Source organism: Pelophylax lessonae (assembly GCF_965119305.1).
Source record: "Pelophylax lessonae genome assembly, chromosome: 5".
NCBI lineage: Eukaryota > Metazoa > Chordata > Amphibia > Anura > Ranidae > Pelophylax > Pelophylax lessonae.
Genome location: NC_138772.1, coordinates 191937468 through 191960978, shown reverse-complemented (window position 1 = coordinate 191960978; position 23511 = coordinate 191937468). Strand labels below are relative to the sequence as shown.

Genomic DNA, 23511 nt, shown 5'->3' with positions numbered 1-23511 from the left:
ACATTATACTGCAGTAAAACCGCATTGACACACTTCAATATACTGCAGTAAATCTGCACTGACACACTACAATATACTGAAGTAAAACTGCACTGACACACTGCAATATACTGCAGTAAAGCTGCACTGATGCACTTCAATATCCTGCAGTAAAACTGCACTGACGCACTTCAATATACTGCAGTAAAACTACACTGACGCACTACAATATACTGCAGTGAAACTGCACTGACGCACTTCAATATATTGCAGTAAAACTACTCTGATGCACTTCAATATACTGCAGTAAAAGTGCATTGACGCACTACAATATACTGCAATAAAACTGCACTGATGCACTACAATATACTGCAGTAAAACTGCACTGATGCACTAGAATATACTGCAGTAAAAGTGCACTGACGCACTTCAATATACTGCAGTAAAACTGGCCTGACACACTACACTGACATACCTCAATATATGGAAGTAATGCTGCCCTGACATACTACACTGACGTACTTCAATATACTGCAATAGAACTGAACTGACCCACTACAATATACTGCAGTAGAACTGCACTGATGCACTTCAATAGACTGCAGTAAAACTGCCCTGACACACTACACTGACACTACAGTAAAACTGCATGGTCGCACTACACTGACATTGCACTATCACTAAATTTCACACTACACTGACACTCTACACTCACAAAAGAATCACAATAGCGCATTAACTCGCTAGTAGCAATGAACAGAGCTCTGTTTTATCTATCTCCACTCCAACATCACACTGCAAACGGTTCCTCTGTGAAGGAACCTTTTTTGAGCCATGATTGGGCAAAGTCATCATGACTTTCTTCAATCATAGCTCTGACATTGCTCTATGCCCTGGTTGGGCAAAGCCTTAATTGCTTCAGCCAATCAGGGCTTTGAATGCACTGTGCGGTGCACAGTGCATTGTGGGGCGTTTGGCAGGCCGAACAAACGGTTGAATGCCCTGCCAATTCGGGTGTTCGCCGAACGGGCGAACAGCCAATGTTTGGGCTGAATATTTGCTCAGCTCGAACAAACTTTTACTGTACTATATCCTGATTACCTTCTTAACCTCTTACAGTGAAGTTTAATTAAAAGCATTCCATATGCAAACATTTAATCATAAAAATCCAATGGCATATTACATAGTTCATCTTACAGCCCCCATGTTGTACTCCAAGCTGGTCATTTACAGTGATGAATTATTCTGACTTTGTTATATAGGGACATTCATACATATTTGCAATTTTTACTATATACAGGTGCATCTCATAAAATTAGAATATAAACAAAAAGGTAATTTATTTCAGTAATTCAATTTAAAAAATTCATATGTAAGCATTTAATCATAAAAATCCAATGGCATATTACATATTTCATCTTACAGCTCCCAACGCAAGCACGTGACATGGTGTCACTGTGCTTGATTGGCCAGCAAACTCGCCTAACCTAAACCCCATAGCGAATCTGTGGGGTATTGTCAAGATGAAGATGAGAGACACCCAGGGCCGGTGCTTCCACTGGGCAAACTAGGCAGCCGCCTAGGGCGCATTGCCACCTAGGGGCGCAGCCATGTCTCCGCACTCTCTCTCCATCATGAATGATCCTTGTGAGCTGAGGGGAGGGGTGGCCGTGGGGGAGGAAGAAGGGGCAGTGGAAGATGCCAGGTGTCTTGGGCAGTGCGGAACTACTAGGCCCTGGCTTTCCACCACTGTTAGGGGGCCCAAAGAGGCAGGAAGTGAGTCCACCAGAGTGCTGCCTGAATGATAATCCTCTCCAGCTGGAGCTAAGCGGCCTTAACCCCGGGCAGGAAGTGACTCTCTGCACTGAGCTGATGGGCAGCCGTTTATTTCCCTATGTCGGTATTAAGCAGGGAAGTGAGGAGAGCTGAACCTGAGCCAGAGCTCGGCACTGGAGGGGGGAACCATTACTGGAGCAGAAGCGACGAGGCACCGTAAGGGTCTGAGGAAGTTGGCGATGAAATAAGTGTGTAGCTCTCCGAATGCTGCTTTTCCCTCCACCAGGAGCCAGTTGGAGCTGTGGTGAGCACTGTGGTCCAGGAGAGGAGTGTCCTGGGAGAAGGAATCAGCAGGATCACAGTGAAGGAGGGCAGAGTGCGGGCCACTCTCTTCATACTGCCCAGTGAGTGTGCCCAGAACAAGGGAAGGGGGTCCCTGGGTGTTACATGGAGCATCCCTGGTATGAAAGGGAATCGGGGTCATCAGGTGTGCCATGGGGAATCTGAGTCACCAGGTGTGACATGGGGGATAGGGGGTCACTGGGTGTAACAGGGGTTTGGGGTCACCAGGTGAGCAAAGAGGCATTGGGGTCCCTGGGTGTGCCACGGGGGAATTGGGTCCCCAGATGTGACACAGAGAAACATTAGGGTCCCCAGGTGTGACATGGATGAACATCAGGGTCCCCAGGTGTGACATGGATGAACATCAGGGTCCGCAGGTGTGACATGGAGGAACATCAGGGTCTGACATAGAGGAACATTGGGGTCACTGGGTATGACAGCATGACATGGAGGAACACGGGGTCCCTGGGTGTGACATGGAGGAACATTGGGGTCAGTGGGTATCACTGCATGACATGGAGGAATATTGGGGTACCAGGGTGTGACATGGAAAAACATCAGGGTCCCTGGGTGTGACATGGAGGGACATCAGAATCCCCGGGTGTGACATGGAGGAATATAGGGGTCACTAGGTATGAGAGCATAACATGGAGGAAGCATCAGATCAGGGTCACTGGGTATGACATAAAGGAGTTTTTAACAATTTCCCCTTTTTTTTTTTTTTCTTTTTTTTTTTGGGGGGGGGGGGGGGGGGGGCGCAAGTAGCTGGTCTTGCCTAGGGCGTAAAATGGTCTAGCACTGGCCCTGGAGACACCAGACCTAACAATGCAGAGGAGCTGAAAACCACTATCAAAGAAACCGGGCTTCCATAACACCTCAGCAGTGCCACAGGCTGATCGCTTCCATGCCATGCCGCATTGATGCAGTAATTCATGCAAAAGGAGCCTTGACCAAGTATTGAGTGCATACTATACTGTACATGGACATACTTTTCAGAAAGCCAACATTCCTGTATTAACCACTTAAGCCCCGGAGGATTTGGCTGCTAAAAGACCAGGGGGTATTTTGCGATTCGGCACTGCGTGACTTTAACGGACAATTGCGCGGTCGTGCGATGCTGTACCTAAACTAATTTGACGTCCTTTTTTTCCCACAAACAGAGCTTTCTTTTGGTGGTATTTGATCACCTGTGCGATTTTTTGATCATGCGCTATAAACAAAAAAAGGGCGTCAAATTTTTCACATTTTTTTTATATGAAATTCCCCCCAAAAAAAGTAAAAATCAAAATTTTTTAACATTTTCGGCAATTTGTTTTATGCTACATATGTTTGGTAAAAAAAATTGCAAAAAGCGTATTTTGATTGGTTTGCGCAAAAGTTATCACGTTTACTAACAAAGGGAAAGATTTTTGTTGTTTTTTTTTTTAACACGTAATGGGGACGATCTGCGATTTTTTTTTGCGGTACTGCGACATTGGGGCGGACAGATCGGACCCTTGACTGAAATTTTTGACACTTTTGGGGTTACCAGTGACATTTCTACAGTAATCAGTGCTATATATATGCACTGTTACTGTAAAATTACACTGGCAGTGAAGGGGTTAACTTTATTTGAGAGGGAGGGGCTGTGTGTGTCCCTAGGGGCGTGATTCTAACTGTGATTGGCTGTGGCTAGAGCTGTAGGAACACTGATCAACGGTCCTACATAGTAGAACCGTATGATCAGTGTTTCTACACAGGGGAGAATGACAGGCAGCTTGTTTACGCATCGGGTCCACCAGTCACGCACGGGGGGGGGCGTGACCGCGCGGCGCGCGCTCGCTCCCCAGAGCCTCACAGGCTAGTGACGTGCCAATACGTCACTCTGCCTGTGAGGGGCTGACCGCCGCAGTATATGTACTTGAGGCGGTCGGCAAGCGGTTAAAAATCCTTTTTTTTATTGGTCTTATGTAAAGTTCAAAAGTTGGGAGGTATGGTTATATCCATCACATACTCTATCTAACATAGTAGAACTATATGCAATTATTATTATTTTTTTTTATGTTGGATAGAGCAAGAGAGGGTTATAACCCCTGTCAGATTTTTTTTTGCCATCTGTGTCCCATTGCAGAGATTTCTCTTCACTTCTTGCCCCACAGCTAAACAGGAAGTGAGAGGAAATCCATCCCTGCAAATTAAGGGAATTCCTTGGGGAACCCCAGATTACCAGAACTAGTGTCCCCATTGGAACATTTTCTCTCTATTACTTTTCCGGGGACAACTGTTGGGACTTTCTTTTTACTTTCAATGATAATAGTAAATAGGAGAAATAGAGAGGTTGAATCTCCTTAACGGGGGCATAGACCGCAACCCCCCCCCCCCCAAAAAACAAAAACAAAAAACTGACAGGTATTCTAATCTCTCTCTACTCTGTCCAAAACTAAGAAATATGTTTTTCCTTAAGTTATACTTTAAGCTTAAAAGTATATTCTGGTATTATGGAAATGAGAGCTAAATAGTTTGGTAGAAGCCAGCCCTATATATACCAAATGGACACTAGAACCGTCCTTAACGGAGAAATAAATTTGGGCTCTTAAACGGTAACTTCTAAAAATCTGTCACAAATATAGTTTGTTTAAAAAAGTCTAAGCCCCCATTCACACTAGGGCGACTCACAAGGCGACTTGTGTCGCCCCAGGTCGCCCCAGGTCGCTTGACATGACCAAACCAATGTAAATGAATCAGTGCCGTCTTAATTGCCGCTATTAAGGTCGCTCCGACTTCAGAAAAGGGTCCTGTACTACTTTCAGGCGACCAGTGATCCGACCTGTCCCATATACTTCAATGGGAGTCGCCTCCTTATCTTAATTGAAGCGACCTGTAATCCGACTTGTCATCCGACTTTGCTAAAAAATGGCAGTGAACAAGAAAAGAGCATAATTTTCTTGCAGGCATTAGCGGTCATTTTTTTAGGCAGGCATGTCATTTTTTGGATTCCGTTTCTGGGGGGTCTAAAAAGTGTCCCTGTCAAGTTTCAGCTCTGTAGCATGTCCAGAACCCCTAAAAAAAATTCATTTTTCTTTTAATTTTTTGTAGTGTCTTTACCAGCTGTCTTTTATTCTTGCAGGCATTCATCAGCGGTCATTTTTTTAGGCAGGCATGTCATTTTTTTGGATTTCGTTTCTGGGGGGTCTACAAAGTGTCCCTGTCAAGTTTCAGCTCTGTAGCATGTCCAGAACCCCTAAAAAACAGCATTTTTACTATATTTTCAGGGATACGGCTTCTCTGCGGCTGGCTTTTTTTCTTGCAGGCATTTAGCGGGCATTTTTTTATGCAGGCATGTCATTTTCTGGATTTAGTGTCTGGGGGGTCTAAAAAGTGTACCTGTCAATTTTCAGCTCTGTAGCATGTCCAGAACCCCTAAAAAACAGCATTTTTACTATATTTTCAGGAATACGGCTTCTCTGCGGCTGGCTTTTTTTCTTGCAGGCATTTAGCGGGCATTTTTTTAGGCAGGCATGTCATTTTCTGGATTTAGTGTCTGGGGGGTCTAAAAAGTGTACCTGTCAATTTTCAGCTCTGTAGCATGTCCAAAACCCCTAAAAAACAGCATTTTTACTATATTTTCAGGAATACGGCTTCTCTGCGGCTGGCTTTTTTTCTTGCAGGCATTTAGCGGGCATTTTTTTAGGCAGGCATGTCATTTTCTGGATTTAGTGTCTGGGGGGTCTAAAAAGTGTACCTGTCAATTTTCAGCTCTGTAGCATGTCCAGAACCCCTAAAAAACAGCATTTTTACTATATTTTCAGGAATACGGCTTCTCTGCGGCTGGCTTTTTTTCTTGCAGGCATTTAGCGGGCATTTTTTTAGGCAGGCATGTCATTTTCTGGATTTAGTGTCTGGGGGGTCTAAAAAGTGTACCTGTCAATTTTCAGCTCTGTAGCATGTCCAGAACCCCTAAAAAACAGCATTTTTACTATATTTTCAGGAATACGGCTTCTCTGCGGCTGGCTTTTTTTCTTGCAGGCATTTAGCGGGCATTTTTTTAGGCAGGCATGTCATTTTCTGGATTTAGTGTCTGGGGGGTCTAAAAAGTGTACCTGTCAATTTTCAGCTCTGTAGCATGTCCAAAACCCCTAAAAAACAGCATTTTTACTATATTTTCAGGAATACGGCTTCTCTGCGGCTGGCTTTTTTTCTTGCAGGCATTTAGCGGGCATTTTTTTAGGCAGGCATGTCATTTTCTGGATTTAGTGTCTGGGGGGTCTAAAAAGTGTACCTGTCAATTTTCAGCTCTGTAGCATGTCCAGAACCCCTAAAAAACAGCATTTTTACTATATTTTCAGGAATACGGCTTCTCTGCGGCTGGCTTTTTTTCTTGCAGGCATTTAGCGGGCATTTTTTTAGGCAGGCATGTCATTTTCTGGATTTAGTGTCTGGGGGGTCTAAAAAGTGTACCTGTCAATTTTCAGCTCTGTAGCATGTCCAAAACCCCTAAAAAACAGCATTTTTACTATATTTTCAGGAATACGGCTTCTCTGCGGCTGGCTTTTTTTCTTGCAGGCATTTAGCGGGCATTTTTTTAGGCAGGCATGTCATTTTCTGGATTTAGTGTCTGGGGGGTCTAAAAAGTGTACCTGTCAATTTTCAGCTCTGTAGCATGTCCAGAACCCCTAAAAAACAGCATTTTTACTATATTTTCAGGAATACGGCTTCTCTGCGGCTGGCTTTTTTTCTTGCAGGCATTTAGCGGGCATTTTTTTAGGCAGGCATGTCATTTTCTGGATTTAGTGTCTGGGGGGTCTAAAAAGTGTACCTGTCAATTTTCAGCTCTGTAGCATGTCCAGAACCCCTAAAAAACAGCATTTTTACTATATTTTCAGGAATACGGCTTCTCTGCGGCTGGCTTTTTTTCTTGCAGGCATTTAGCGGGCATTTTTTTAGGCAGGCATGTCATTTTCTGGATTTAGTGTCTGGGGGGTCAAAAAAGTGTCCCTGTTAAGTTTCAGCTATGTAGCATGTCCAGAACCCCTAAAAAAAAATCATTTTTCTTATAATTTTTTGTAGTGTCTTACCAGCTGTCTTTTTTTCTTGCAGGCATTTAGCGGGCATTTTTTTAGGCAGGCATGTCATTTTTGGGATTTAGTGTCTGGGTGTCTAAAAAGTGTACCTGTCAACTTTCAGCTCTGTAGCATGTCCAGAACCCCTAAAAAACAGCATTTTTACTATATTTTCTGTAATATGGCTTCTCTGCGGCTGGCTTTTTTTCTTGCAGACATTTTACGGGCATTTTTTGGGTGTCTTTGGAGGCATGTGCTTCTTAAAAATTATAGGAAAAAAGTTCTTTTTTTTTTTTTACGTTTCTGGACAGACAAACAAAGCTATGTGAGACACACAACACTGCACACATGGGAAAAAGGAAATATGTAAAAAAAAAAACACAGGAAAAGGAAATTAGGTCACAAGACATCAGATTGTGATTGGCCAAATAAAAAGTTGCCTCGCGATTAGGTCGCGTCAAAGTCGCGCTAAGTCGCGCCAAAGTCGCGTCAAAGTCGCGCCAAAATCGCGTCAAAATCGCGTCAAAGTCGCGCTGGAAGCGACGCTACTTTAGTGGTAGCGGCAGTGTGAACCAGCACTAAAAAGCATTTATTTATTATTTATATCTAGTATCCAGTCAAAACAACTGGGCCATATAAATCCCAAACAATATTGCACACACAGTGACACCAACATATGGTACATCAAGACCAAGTACATCAAAGAAATGCCAAAAAAAAAAAGGAATCAAGAAATGCCATTTCTTTGCATGATTAGATGATGTACCATATGTTGATGTCACCGTTTGTGCAATATTGTTTGGTATTTATATGGCCCGGTCTTTTTGACTGTATACTACATATAAATAATAAAAGCTTTTTATACTTTTTAAAACAAACTATATTTGTGACTGATTTATGGGCGTTACCATTTAAAAGCCCAAATTTATTTTTCCGTCAAGGACGGTTCTAGTTTCCATTTAGAATACTTTAAAGCGGAGTTCCACCCTGGATTTTTTTTTTTTTTTTAATACCCCCGGGACAGTCAGGGCTAGTACATTCCACAATGGCTAGCCTCTGATCTGTCCCGGGTTGCACTTACCTGTTAGGACAAATACTTACCTTGCAAACGTCTTGTCCAGCGCTGCCATCTCAGATGTGGGCAGCTTGAAGCCAGCGAGATCCCCTTCGGCGTCTTCTTCCGCCTTCTTTGGTCCCACGATGCTCTGCGCCGGCCCCGACGTCACTTCCGGGTCGCGCGCGTCATCCCTCTACAGCTTCTGGGCATGCCCAGAAGCTGTTTAGAAGGGGATGATGCACGCGACCCGGAACTGACGTTGGGGCCGGTGCAGGCGCAATGATTCCTGGGAGCTATGACGTTCAGCTCCCAGGAATCATTGCAGAGCCAGGAAGTGACGACGGGCCGCGGCCGAGGAAGGAGGAAGAAGGAAGTAAGGTAAGTATTTTTTCTTCGCTACGAGGTAAGTAAAAAAAAAAAAAATATGCGATTATCCATTTCTTTTTCAGGTGACCCGGAGCGAGAAGATGGAGGTAAGTATAAAAATAGGGTGGAACTCCACTTTAAGCTTCCTAACACGCAATCAGTTCTGCTTTCTGCTGCTCTACTCTAATGTTAGCACGTAAACATACACAATGGCCGACACAAGAGTAACCACAGATCTATCCCTTGAAGAAGAAGTTATGTTATTTCAAAATGCATCGGGTTCCAATCGCTGTGATCTCTTGCTCTGACCAACATTCTGTATAACTGGTATACACTGCTTGTCAATTTTAATGAGTTATTAATTATTTTTTTTCATAATAAAATCCATTATTGTTATATTGTTGTTTGTGAATGTCTAAAGTGCCTTCAAAGTCCCAACATCAGGGGGATCTTCTTTTTCTTTATGGCAGACACAAAATACCACATCTCTGTCCCTTCTCTCCTTTCAGTCTCCTCGGTGGCTCTCTGCTACTTATTACAATAAATTCTCATGGAACAGATAACACAGCTAACTGTGCAATTTCCCAAATAGCCACGAGATGTCGCTCTGTTATGTGGAGTCCGGATGTGCTGATGATCCTCTCTAGCTCTGTTGTGATTGTCCTGAACACGTGTCTTCATTTCGGAGCCATTTTCCTGAAGCCAACTAAACGAAGGTGAATGGTGTACGGTCTACATAAAAATGGCAGCCACGAGTTTACTTTGGATTTGAAGTAGGTTTGTTCTCTAGTGAAAGCAGCGATGTATTGGGAAGACATGTAAAGATCATCACAATCTGGAGAGGAGATCTTCAGCTTCGTGAACTAAGGAGACGGAAATAGTTTGTAAGACTTTTTCTGTTCATACATTTATCTCAGCGACCCTGTGGCTGGACTTTAATGTGTATAGAAATGGTGTGTGGCTAGACTAGAGATCTTCATTTGATCAATGCAACTTTTTCTCCACGTTCTATCAGACTTAATACATGCTGACACTAAATTAAAGGGGACCTTCACTTCCATTTACATTATTACTTCATTTTACTTATCCCCTCCTCAGGTAATCTTAAAAAAATCATTTGGGTGGGGGAAATATATTTTTTGGTGCCGTACACCTTACGCTTCTGTCTTTCTGGGCGCCTGGGACATGTGACCTGGTATCCCAGAAGGCTTTGTAGTACACGCTGTGCATGAGCAGTGGAGCGTTATCAGGGGCTGAATAAATAACCAAAAACTAAATCATCGCAACCCCCTATATGCGAATATTGTGAAATAATATATACAAAAACTGTCAGCTATCACAAATCATGTTTTTTCATCACACAACAATATACTTCAAACCATAAAACAGTGTTGCGCCAAATATAAACAGCGAAAAAAATATATGATACAAATTTCATATACATATACATTCATGTATAGTGACTCAGTAAAAAGGAGTTGAGTAAGTCAAGTCAACGCATGACGTAACGCGTATAGGGGGGCGATGCCTGTCTGTCAGCGTCACATCGCGGCCACTATGAGTGATATACTGCAACGCATCTACAGCCCGCACTACTTATAGTGCTCTCCTTGTCAGTTGTTTGATACTTTTTCAATAAATTGATGATTTTATATAGAGAGCACTAGGTTTGCCTTTTATTCCCTGACCTATCGCGGATTGATATCGAGAGTTTGGGAACTATCTATGCGCATACCACCAGAGAGCCCCATCAGACTGCAATTATCCCAGAGGGGAACTGCTTATTCTGCCCGCTGGTGAAACAGGGGTCAGAATGTGAAGTGAGAGGCTAGATAGCACAGGCAGCGGATTATGTCGGCATGAGGCATATTATGTTCATATGCACAGATGGTGGATTATGACACTTGATTTTACTATGTTTATGGACTTTTACATCACATTATTTTTACACGGTTTAATTCTTATTCACGGAGTCACTATAGATGAATGTATATGAATTTTGTATCATATATTTCTTTCACTGTTTATATCTGGCGCAGCACTGCTTTATTATCAGGGGGCTGACTGAAAGGAGGGACAGCCGGCCTCCTGATGAAGTCGATAACAAAGGTGGTGGCGCAGGACGCAGCATGCAGTGGCAGTCAGTGGATTAGCGCAAGACAATGCTGGATTTTCTGGGTGGGTGAGTATCTTGTCTGTGCACAACTTAGCCTGAAAGGAGGGACAGCCGGCCTCCTGATGAAGTCGATAACAAAGGTGGTGGCGCAGGACGCAGCGTGCAGTAGCAGTCAGTAGATTAGCTGGGTGGGTGAGTATCTTGTCTGTGCTCAACTTAACCTGAAAGGAGGGACAGCTGGCCTCCTGATGAAGTTGATAACAAAGGTGGTGGCGCAGGACGCAGCATGCAGTGGCAGTCAGTGGAGTAGCGCAAGACAATGCTGGATTTTCTGGGTGGGTGAGTATCTTGTCTGTGCTCAACTTCGCCTGAAAGGAGGGACAGCCGGCCTCCTGATAAGTCGATAACGAAGGTGGCGGGGCAGGACGCAGCGTGCAGTAGCAGTCAGTAGATTAGCTGGGTGGGTGAGTATCTTGTCTGTGCTCAACTTAGCCTTAAAGGAGGGACAGCCCGCCTCCTGATGAAGTCAAAAACAAACGTGGCGGCTCAGGACGCAGTGGCAGTCAGTGGATTAACACAAGACAATGCTGGATTTGCTGGGTGGGTGAGTATCTTGTCTGTGCTCAACACAGCAGACCAAGTTAGAATAGAGGTATAGAGCAATGTGGGGAGATTACTAGTTAGGCCCCTTTCACACCTATCTTTTTTGAAAAGTAAATTTTTTTCATGCGATACGCACAATGCAGCCCGTAGATTTCAGTGGGCTGCCCTACATGTACCAAACGTGCCAGGTTAGCTGATGGAGCATTTTGCCGTGTCCTGGTTTGATTTCATAAAAAAGGGGGGGATGTGGGTGGGAGAAAGGAGAAACCAGAAAGTAGTGCTTGGTTACTGCTTTTAAACTCCTTTTGACTTTTTTTTATGAAAAGGCAAAACGTGTTTGGGAATAAGTGACAAAATCTGTTCTGTGCTGTGAGTGAATAATAAAAGCAGCTGACACAAAGGTAGTATAACAAACCTTAAAACAAATACACTGCTCAAAAAAATGAAAGGAACACTTTTTAATCAGAGTATAGCATCAAGTCATTTAAACTCCTGGGATATTGATCTAGTCAGTTAAGTAGCAGAGGGGGTTGTTAATCAGTTTCAGCTGTTTTGATGTTAATGAAATTAACAACAGGGGCACTAGATGGGCAACAATGAGACGACCTCCAAAACAGACTGGTTTTACAGGTGGAGGCCACTGAGATTTTTTCCCTACTCCTCTTTTTTCTGACTGCTTTTCAATAGTTTTGCATTTGGCTAGGGCCAGTGTCACTACAGGTAACATGAGGTGATACCTGGACCCTATAGAGGTTGCATAGGCATTCCTACTCTTCCAGAATGGCATATCAATACATGCCATTGCCAGAAGGTTTGTTGTGTCTCCCACCAGTCTCAAGAGCAAGGAAGCGATTCCAGGAGACAGGCAGTTACTCTAGGAGAGCTGGACAGGGCCAATAAAAGTCCTTAACCCATCAGCAGGACCGGTATCTGCTCCTCTGTGCAAGGAGGAACAGGATGAGCACTGCCAGAGCCCTACAAAATGACCTCCAACAGGCCACTGGTGTGAATGTCTCTGACCAAACAATTAGAAGCAAACTTCATGAGAGTGGCCTGAGGGCCAAACATCCTCCAGTGGGCTCTGTGCTCACTGCCCAGTACCATGGAGCTCGAATTGCATTTGCCATTGAACACCAGAATTGGCAGGTCCACCACTGGCGCCCTGTGCTTTTCACAGATAAGTGCAGGTTCACCCTGAGAACATGTGACATATGTAAAAGGACCAGGAGAAGTCGTGGAGAACGTTATGCTGTCTTTAACATTATTCAGCATGACCGGTTTGGTGGTGGGTCAGTGAAGGTCTGGGGAGGCATATCCATGAAGGGACCACAGTCCTCTACAGGCTAGACAATGGCACCCTGACTGCCATTAGGTACTGGGATGATATCTTTGGACCCATTGTCAGACCCTATGTTGGTGCAGTGGGTCCGGGGTTCCTCCTGGTTCACGGCAATGCCTCGCCTCATGTGACAAGAGTATGCAGCCAGTTCCTGGAGGATAAAGGAATTGATACCATTGAATGGCCCCCACGCTTGCCTGACCTAAATCAAATAGAACACTTCCGGGACATTGTTTTTTGATGCCACTAGGTTGCACCTCAGTCTGTTCAGGAGCTCAGTGATGCCCTGGTCAAGATCTTGGAGGAAATACCCCAGGACACCATCTGTCATCCCAAAAAGAGCATTGCCTGACGTTGTCAGACATGCATACAAGCAAGTGGGGGCCATACAAACTGTTGAGTACTATTTTGAGTTGCTGCAATGAAACTTCAGCAGAATAGGCTAGCCTGCTGCATAGTTTTTTCACTTTGATTTTCAGGGTGTCTTTGAATTCAGTCCTCTGTAGGTTGATCATTTTCATTTTGATTAAACAATGTGGCATCCTTTTGTTCCTAACACATTACCCAGTCCATATCAGAAAAGATATCCAGCATGATATTTTTCCCCATTGAGATCTGATGTGTTCTCAAAGTGTTTGTTTAATTTTTTTGAGCAGTGTATATGTGTAAATAGTGTAGCAACAAAATAGATATAGTAATAATTAAATCATAAACTTATACAGTGAAAATACACTATATTACCAAAAGTATTGGGACATCTGCCTCTACAGGCACATGACCTTTAAAGCGGTAGTATACCGCTTTTTTTCCACTTTTAACTACAGGTAAGCCTATAATAAGGCTTACCTGTAGGTACAATTAATATCTCCTAAACCGGCACGGTTTGCTTTGCTTTCTCTGAACCCAAAAACTTGCAGTGAATTCTGCAAACCTTTAAAAAGCATTGTACAATTTGTTTCAAAAGGGAAGAAATGATTTCTTGATCTCCTGAAGGCAAGGGCGGCACCTACTGCAGATGACCCTGCTCTGTCACTTTAGGTAAGTAAATTTGAATTTATCTTCCATTGCCTGTCTGGACCCAGGTATTGAACAGGGTATTGGCCATTATGCCTCACAATATACTCTGGAAGGCTGCAGTGCCCTAGACTATGTGTAAATAAGGGACTACAGCTGTAATAAAAAAAAAAAAAAAATGTGCGTCACTAAATGGCGGACCACCACGATGTCCTGTCCAGACCACCGTGATCCTGCCATTTAGAAGCCTGTTGTGCACTGCAAATGGAGGGTTTGCTTCCCGAGCTAACAGGCAGGTAATTTCTTGCTAGGTCGCTCCTAGCAACCAATCACCATCTTTGCCTCGCGCCCTCCACCCTGTGTGTGTAAGGTGGGGGGGGGGGATACGCAATGTAAAAAGGAGTTAGGGGGAGCTTTGGACAGTAATGGGGGGGGGGGGAGAGAGCTGAGGCCAATTATGGGTTGGGCTAAGGACAGTAATGTGAGGGGGGGGGGGGTTGAAGACAGTAATGTGAGGGGATGAGGGCAATTATATGGGGGGGGACTGAGTAATGTTTACATCTGTACGTACGTCACAGGGCAGCCCATTCCCTTTAAAGGGCTGCCCCACCCACGAAAAAATCAGGGAAAGGGCTCCCTGATCTTTTTTTTTTTTTTTTTTAAATACCCTGCATCGGCAATAGCCGAATGCTATTAGTATTAATGGCACCCCCTGCACATAACACTATATATATATATATATATATCTATATATATATATACACATACCACTATACTGCTATTGAAATAACATCTGAAGCGTTAAAAGATGTTTAAATTCTATACCGTTCAACAGACCGGCACACCTTTAATATTATTTACTGTTTCCAATCTGCAGATCATTTTATGCTAGTGTTTTGTGTTACATTTCTAACTGTTTGCCTTTGCTTTATGAATTTAACACAGAAGTGTGTCTCAGAAGTCCAGAAATGTCCCATAGAAGAGAAGAAAAGTCCCATAACACTCACAGGAGTCGCAAGAGAGAGAAGGACGATGCTCAAAGTCCAGAGAGCTGCAGTAGCAGCCATCATCGGGAAAAAGACCACAGTGACCGGAAAAGGAGGAGGAGCAGCAGTAGTAGTAGTAATCCAAACACACAGGAAATTCAGAAGATCAAACATGTTGAGATTTTGTAAGTGTGTGGAGTTTGTGAAACACCACTAGACATTATATATAAAATCATATTTTTTGTGAAGGGAAATCCCCTCTTAGACAGTCAGTGGAAGTGTCCCCACTATTCCTATTCCAGCGATAACTCTTTTTTTGTTTTTCCTCACTTTTTACAATGGTCACCATGACAATATAGGTGGCAATGCTCCCCATCATGAACACAGATGATAATTAAATCCTGGCAGAGGTTCTAACTCTTTCTCATTCTATTTAAGATTACAAAACCTTTTCGCTTTAAAAAAGTTTAAAACAGAAGCATGGCCAGAGAATTTTTATACTTCTCTTGTGGGTCACAGGAGTGCATATACTTGTATTCTCCTGTGACCCAGAATCAGCCATCAGTAGGCTAAAGTCCGCTGTCAGCTGACATGACCATATTGTCGGGATCCACCCAGATACCTGACTGCCAGCTGCACTCGCCCCCTTCCCAGCCTTGCACTCCAGTAAACGCTGGAGGGGCAGAGCAAAGAGCAGTGACCACAGTCATGTGATCTCAGTTCTCAGCCAGCAGAGGAAAGCTGCAGCAACAGACCAATGCTGCAGTATGAAAGTTAGTATGTATGTTCATTTTTTCTAACAATCCCAAATTCCTCCTTTTGAAGGATAAGTTCACCTTTGGGAACATGTTTCACCCGTTTTTAGGGTGGAACCTGCAACATGTTCCCACTGCTGCAGCAGCTCTCCAATCCCCCCCCCTCTCTCCCTGTGACAGCAGTATGGGGAGAAGTTCCCCATACAGCTGTCACTTTTTGAAAAGAGTGCAGCCGTGCAAGGCTCTGCCCACTTGGCCATGTCATTCATTCACAGAGTTCTGTGAATGAATCGGTTACAAAATTGACATCCTTTGCGGCTTTTAGCTTGTAGTTCTTAATGAACTACCATGCTGTTGAGTGCTCCAGGGGTTCATCGATTCTTCTGTCAGTGTGAATCTGCCTACCCGTATGATGTACGGGCAGATCGCTTACCTGAACAGTCTGTAGGAAATCATACATGGCACCAGCAATCTACTGATCGCTCATACAGCGCCTTCTAGGCTCCTACAGAAAAATAGTAAATGCACATTTCTTTACCTGCAAATAAATGTGCATTTATTATTTTATTTAACAGTGAATTTATCCTTTAAGGCTAATCCAACTGTAATAAGATTTCCAGATCTGCATGTGCATGTTTATTATGTTGGAGACCAAATCCTTGGAAAAATCATGGCACCTAGCCAAATGTATCCAAAACAGCCAGTCGCTTCCTTTTAAGAATGATCAGTGGGTGTGTCTGCTGGTACCCATAGACACAAGGTTGAAAGATGACTGCATCTCACATCCCACTGCACATTCCCTGCATCCCACCCCACATCCCTGATTAAGTTAAGCTAAAGGAGTTTAGAATATTCCCTCAAAGTTGTGGTAATATTCTCTTTAGTTATCCAATGGTGAAAAGCAGAATCCTTTTATCATCATGGCTGCAGTATACTGGTTAAAACTATATTTAAACAAGCACATCCATAGTTAGCCGCTTAGTCTATGCAGATTTACCTGTTGCTTGCAATAGAAAAACATAATCTAAAATAATTTATAGAACATGAGCATGCTTAATATGCAACTTTTAAAATGGGAGTTCAGTAGGAGGGATAAAAAAAATACTGTAACAAAAATTCTTATTTCTTTTTTATTACCGAACCCTCCAATAATTAAAAGCCTCCTGTTGACTTCTCTGTATCACCACATCAGTTTTTATATAGCAGCGGTGTGGGTAGAGGTAGTTGCTTTAATTACAAGGAGTTTTTTAATAATTCATTCACTTTATAATTATGAAGGCCATGTAAAACCAAACAGAGGTTACATAATTAATATTTTAACGTTGTTTGCTTTCCAAATGTAAATTGCATCACCCTAATACTAAACAGCATTCCGTTTTCACAGTTCCTGTTTCAGGCTTTAACAATAATGTAGAATATACAGTATATGGAAGGGAATTATTCAAAACTGGAGCAGATGAGCATGCCGGCTAGTTTGTTTCTATTGTTCATTTTCAAAGCCTAAAGTGTCTGTAAAGCCTTACCTATACCAAGTGATACACAGAGATGAAACAAATGCTCCTACATAAGTTGTATCTGTCTATCTGCAGTCTTCTCTTTACGTCCCTTCAATGTCTAGAATTTGTCTGAAATGTCAGAAAAAGGGGGCAGAGAGCTGAAATTGCACTTTAAAGAGTTCAGTGAGGAGAGGTCTGAGAGCTGATTAGAGGGAAGGGACATACCCCACTTCACACAGCACACATGAGAGCTGAGGCTGTCAATCTGCTTGAGGTCCCTCTCCTGTCACTTTCTCTGTCAACTTTTTTTCTCTTGGTGTCAGAAGTGATTCATGCTGATAGCAGAGGAAGGAAGCAGCATACATAAATTACACTTCGTGTTCTAGATTAAGAAAAGTACACACTATAGAGGGATATGCTTTGTTCATATTTTATGTCTGAGGTTTACAACCTCTTTAACTGAAAAAGCTAATGTTAGAAGCTTAATGGTTGTCATGCAAAGCTGCTCCAGTTTTGATCAATTTCCCCATATTATCCCTTAATACCATTTTGTTCTTAGTAATCTGAAATCTGATTGGGTATTGTGGCTAACTTTGTTTTACACTTCATTGTTGAACACCTGTAACAAGTGAACCTTTAATGGGATCTACAAAGACAAGTATAAGCATTGTCTATGATATTTCCAAGATGACCATTAAAAAGAAAAAGGAAAATGACGAGTTGTGTTAAAGAAAAAAAAAAGTGTGGGTGGGGGGTGTCCTTTTATTTTTTTATGATGTCAAACAATTTATATTATTAGAAGGGTTGGAAATTTTATAGCGTGTGCTACAGGTTGAGACTGACGAAAAATGATTTTGTCATTCATAGGTTAAAAACGGCAGTTGAAAGGATTCTTTCACCCCTTGTACCTCTCATAGATTCTGTTAGGGAAGCAGAAATGGGCCTTGTTAAGATCACTATGTGGAAGTCTGTCTACCTATACCGCTGAATGGGGAAACCTGCAATATTTACTAGGCTAAAGTGATACCATCTTGCCATGGCATTGGCAGGTGGTGCAAGAACTGTGATGCAGAGATTGCACTTCCAATTTCTGTGATATAGTGACCCATATCATTCCTCAAGTCTTACTAGTGGTGCATAAGTTGAAGATAACTTCACCTATTCACAGGTAAAGTAATATTTAGCATTTCAGATGATGCACATGAACAGTGAACTGTTGGTAGGACACTAGGACAGGCTCAGGAAACTCTGCTCTAAAACATAGAAGATTTTGGCAATGCTGTTGTGGCATCTACTTGAACCGTAAATTTCAGATTTTAGTACGAACATCTAACAAATAATTAAATGTATTGGTTTACTATCTCTGCATTATGTAGTTGGTCATGTTAGTAAAACATTTCCATTTTTGTCTCTCTCCTTTTAGCTATGAGAAACCTCCGCCAGGATTAATTAAGGTATTGTTTTAATGTGTCTGTAACGGTGAATGTGTAACTCAGCACATTCAAGCGTAGTATATCTACCAATGTTCTTCACATAAGCTAAACCTTTTGCATGCTGATTCTGTTTGCAATGTAACAATGTTTCAGATTTTTTTGGTGAGCAACTCAAAATTTAGCTGCCGACATACAAGCCAGATTTTCTATTAAGTAGGAAAATGGAAAGATTCTAGGCAAGCTGGGGCATCTACAGTTCTCCTGCAGCTCATCCAAAGTGATGTAAGCCTGGGTCTCTTGCTGTTATTATATTCATGGCTATTTAAATAAATTCATGGTTAATGAATCTAATGGCAGCAAGAGGACTAAACCAAAATATATCTGGGCTTCTTTATCAACCTACTGAGGATCATAGAGTTTGCCCCTGAACTTACCTTTGTAGTAAACCCACTCAAAAGGCATTTGATGTCTTTAGGTTAGATGTTTACTTTTTCCATCACTGGCTCTTACTTTCTTGTCAGTTTGTTCAGAAAGGATAGGACAGGGTAAAATATTGCTTTTGTATTTAAAACTTTTTTATGACATGGGTGAAGATTTGATGGCATTCCTGGTTTAGGCTCCATTCACACTTGTGCGACCAGTCATGCAACTTTGGAGAGGACAAGTCACAGCCTATACAGATCGGTGCGACTTAAAGTTGCAGCGATTTTGAAAAGGTGCCTGCACTACTTTGGTGCGACATTTGATGCAACTTAGGTCCAGAGAGTGGAAAGTCGGATCACTTGGCACTGGAAACCGTGCAAATTTTGAGTTGCACAAGTGTGATGGAGCCTTAATCATCCTTAGTAAATTTTCTATAATATCATGGTATGCATCAAACTGCATTATAATGGTTTCAGTTACAGGTAAATCTTGTATTTTAAGCATGCAAGGATCATTGTACTAACAAAAAAAAAAAAAGGGATGGCGCTCTAGGGCATACATATAGAAAAAATGCTGTATGGATAATAGACCAGAGAAAATCTCAGGATGAACCATAAAAGTTTAATAATATCAGGTGATAAAAAAATTGGTAATAATAATAAACATAAAATAAATAGCCAGCCAAACCAGTCCTAGGACGTCCGAATCCCCCTGGGGTGCTTTGGGGGTTCCTGGTGGTGGAGAAAGGGAAATCCAAACAACTTGGTGATGCCAAGATGAAGAGAGGCACTTGGCAGGGATTTGGCAGCCTTGGCATAACAGATTACATTTGGTCATAGCCACAACATCACACCAGTTGGACTTATGACCTTTTAGGAATCTGTTTAAAGGACTAGCGCCTGGACCTTTTTTTGTGTAAGGATCACTGTACCCTTGTCCGCTGCAAGGGTATTTTTTCCCAGCCAAGAGTTCAGCTTGTTCATATATAGTTCATAATATGCTAAATAAAGGAAAGTATACAAGGATAGAATAGTGAAAATATCAGTATATGCCTCTCTAAAGCTGAATTCTAGGCAGAGTTAAAAGATATTGTTTTGTGCAGTAAGATAACCATTAAAAATGTTAATATATTTTTAAATTATGTGTATTTATGCCCCCGCACCAAGAAAATGCAGTGATAAAATGTGGTAGAAAAATATTATAGTGGTAATAAACAATACTAATAATAAGTAGTGACAAAGCAGCCTCTCTAATGTGTAAAAAAAAATACACGCAGTAGGAAAGCCCGCTTTTGTTATTTTTACCTACAGGTAAGCCTATAATAAGGCTTACCTTTTAGGTAAAATGAATATCTACTAAATGTGCACCGTTAGGTGATTCACCCATACCGTGCTGGACCTTCAGGCCTTCTTACCGGAACCGAGTGACGTCATCGCAGCTCCGGCCACTCACAGTGCCGGAGCCCGCAAACCTGGAAGAAAGGCCGGGGGAACATGCCAGCCCTCACAGCGGTGACTGGATGCAGCTGGAAGGGCTTTGTTTCAAGGTAAGTATTTCATAATCTGCTACTATTCGATGCATACTAGCACATTATGCCATTGTCTTACAGATTGTTTCTTTATTTTTTTTAATTCCAGTGGTTTACAACCACTTTAATGAAATAAGAACAGCCAGGGGACTGATTACAATAGAGGTGCCCTATTTATATTATATTATATGCTCCTAAAATGAAATATTTTATACAATAAAGATATATCCCTTCTTCCAAAAACACATACATTTACAAATTCTAATTAATAGTGTCCATAAATATGCATATAATTTTCATCAATATTCTCCACTTTGTGCCTTCACCATGCAGTGCTACTTCACACCTGATGTGCTCATGTGACTAAATCACTCACCGGGCAACGATGACCTCTTTACATTAAAGAGGGTCACTATGCGCTTTTCTCTTTTAAATCCTCCTCTGCTTATATGTGGTAAAAGATATGTGCTCTATTGACCACAATGGTCTTTTTAAATGACCAAGCGATACTGCGTCAAGGTTTTCCTCAGCCCACACAAGGTTATGTTGTCTAAATCCAACAATGCCTCTGAACGTTCCACCTCTATGCATGTTTCATCAATCTGGCGTCATCAGGAAGCTCTTGAGAAACTGGAGAATATTGAAGAAAATTAATTGCATATTTATGGACACTATTAATTAGAATTTGTAAATGTATGTGTTTTTGGAAGAAGTGATATCTATCTATCCTAAAATATTTTGTTTTAGGAGCATGTAATATAATATTGGGATTTAAGGTACATGTATTGTAATTAGAATATTAGCGCCCCCTGGCTGTTCTTAATAATATATTTTTAAATACTTGAATTTGTCTTTATATCAGCTTACTGTAATACCTTGCATAGCAGAAAAACTGGGTGAAGGAAGACCACCAGTGTCAGAAAGCAGGCTCTTTTTCACTTCACAGAACCCTACGTCTAACACAGTGAACATGCTTCAGCAAGAAAAAGCTCTGGAATGACCTTGTGATTTTTTTTTTCCACAATTTATTTTGCTATATTAAGTAAAAAGACTTACTAACAGCATACAAAAAAGGGAGGAAGAGGGGTAAAGCAAGAGAAGGGGTAAGTTAGTACACCCAGACATCTGATGTGGAAAGTCCACATCAGAAAACCTAGATAGGCCAATGTCAGCTAGAACAAAAATCAGTTTCGGAACTCTAATCAGATTAGAATTTAGGAGTAATTCATACAGAAATCCAGAAACTCAGAGGGTTCCCTTCCCTTTTCGGAGCTAAAGTCAGGTTCTGAACAAATACTGTCCTTTCAATTAGCCCATGTCTCCTACCATTACTGCATTCCAGCCCTGCAGACTTGAATGTCTGTGTCCCTCACCACATGCTGTGACTGCCTTCTCCCACTCCTATGTCACTGTGTCCTGTAGGGTGCAGTGGAGAACACAGCCATCAGACACTTCTGGAAGTGTCAAATAATGAATATTATGAAGGAGGCTTCAATACTTAAAAATGAGGGAAGATAGGAGATTAGGGCCACCAAAGAATTCAGTGTCATACCTTTCCTGTTGATGAAACTTTATCTGGATTTTTTTACATCTTGACAGTCACTTTAAGGTTTCAAAGGTAGATCTTGTGATCCAAAAATTGAATATTTGCCTTGCTTCCTTCCTTACCTATAAATGGCAGGATCACATTTCTGTTTTTTCATTTTACCTAGGAGGATGAACCTAAACCAGAAGACTGTATACCAGACTTACCAGGCAATGAGCATGCTAGAGATTTTCTGGCTCATGCTCCTACAAGGGGTTTGTGGATGCCATTGGGCAAGGAAGTTAAAGTTATGCAGTGTAAGTTGCACGGAGAACTGTTTGGGGACATCTGCTTTTAGTGGATTTGTACTGTACTTTTAGATTTATCCAGTTCCCTGCCTGCCTCTGATACCAAAAACCTGCACAGGGGCACAGCTTTTATTGCTGCAGAAATGCTACTTTTCATAGAATGATAACAAGCAATGTCTGGCCTGTTTGTGACATGGCCTTAGGATGTTTCCTGCTGAAAGGCAGAGGGGGTCACATGGGACACAGTTGATCAATTAGGTAGCAGGGCTTGTGCTACATATTAAATGGTCTTTTATTTATAAAATGTTATACTTTTATTTTATATATATATATATATATATATATATATATATATATATATATTTTTTTTTTTTTTTTCAGATCTACTACACTTGGTGCTTTGGGCATTTCTTTTTGTTTTAATATAAAAAAAAACAAAGGCAAGACAGTCCCCTAGTAGCCTGTGAAGTGTTTCCAATTGCCTCTTTATGTAGCTCCTGTCAAGAGACGATTCATTTTAACAAAAATGTTCCCGTAAAAATTATATGTGCATGTAACCTCTTCTAGGCATGTTATTTACCTCCTAAAAGGTTCCGTTGTGTAGATATACAAAAGCCCTGAGACTACTGCTGGGCCTTTTCATCTTGGATGGAATGTTAACAGTCCCAGAAGGACCAGAGCTGTTACTCAAGTGATGCTCCATTGTATTCCCATTCGCTCCTCCTTGCTGCAGTCATATAAAAGGTTATGTAAGGAGGTGGGGTGTGGAGATGCTGGGCCAGCAGAGAAAGTAATTAGATCCTCCAAAAAGAGGAGAGGGCTGTCACCTGCTAGAAGAGAGGGGCTGCGCCAGGAAACTGTCTATTTCTGGAGTAGTCAAATTTTCTACAAGATGCATTGCAAGTGAATAAAAAATGTTTTTGGGAAGAAAAAACACTCTTGATTTTTTCAGTGTTTTACCTTCATTTTTTTTACATTGGTTACAGTCTCTCTGAATGACAATAGTGCTTTGTATGGCACTGTGGAAACCAGTCTATGACACGGCATTAAAGGCTAAGTTCACCTTTGGAACACGTTACAGGTTCCATCTCCTGCATCCCCTCTGCCTGACTGCCCCCCCCCCCTCGAGCGGGGGATCCTCTCCCCAAACCCGCTGTCCCATTCTTATCTAAAAACAGTGTGACTATACGGGGCTCTGCCAACATAGCCATGTTCTCCATGAACTTCGAGGGCTTTGGTGAACGTCCTTGTAGTTCATTGATTTTTCCTAAAATTAAAGTGGATGTAAACCCGATTCATGAAATTTGACCTAGGCACATGTATCTGTAGTGTTTACTTATCTCTCTCTAAAGCCCTAAGTCCTGTGTCTTTCTGCTGTTTCGTTTTTCTGTTATCAGAATGATCACTCCTGCCAAGTTCTCTGACA

General features: G+C 42.0%; 1 protein-coding gene across 2 annotated transcripts in view; it reads left to right on the top strand.

The window, feature by feature from the left end:
* Positions 1–9340: 9340 nt before the first annotated feature.
* Positions 9341–23511, top strand: part of RP9 (RP9 pre-mRNA splicing factor) — a 35807-nt gene continuing 21636 nt past the window's right edge. Inside the window, exons 1-4 of one of the 2 annotated variants that reach the window (XM_082257479.1) lie at positions 9341–9443; positions 14590–14802; positions 18292–18322; positions 21965–22094. In XM_082257479.1, coding sequence (XP_082113605.1) covers positions 14600–14802; positions 18292–18322; positions 21965–22094 — 364 coding nt within the window. In that variant the 5' untranslated portion in view covers positions 9341–9443; positions 14590–14599. Of the gene's footprint in view, positions 9444–14579; positions 14803–18291; positions 18323–21964; positions 22095–23511 lie in introns of both variants that reach the window. The other variant, XM_082257480.1, reaches the window with a different exon arrangement.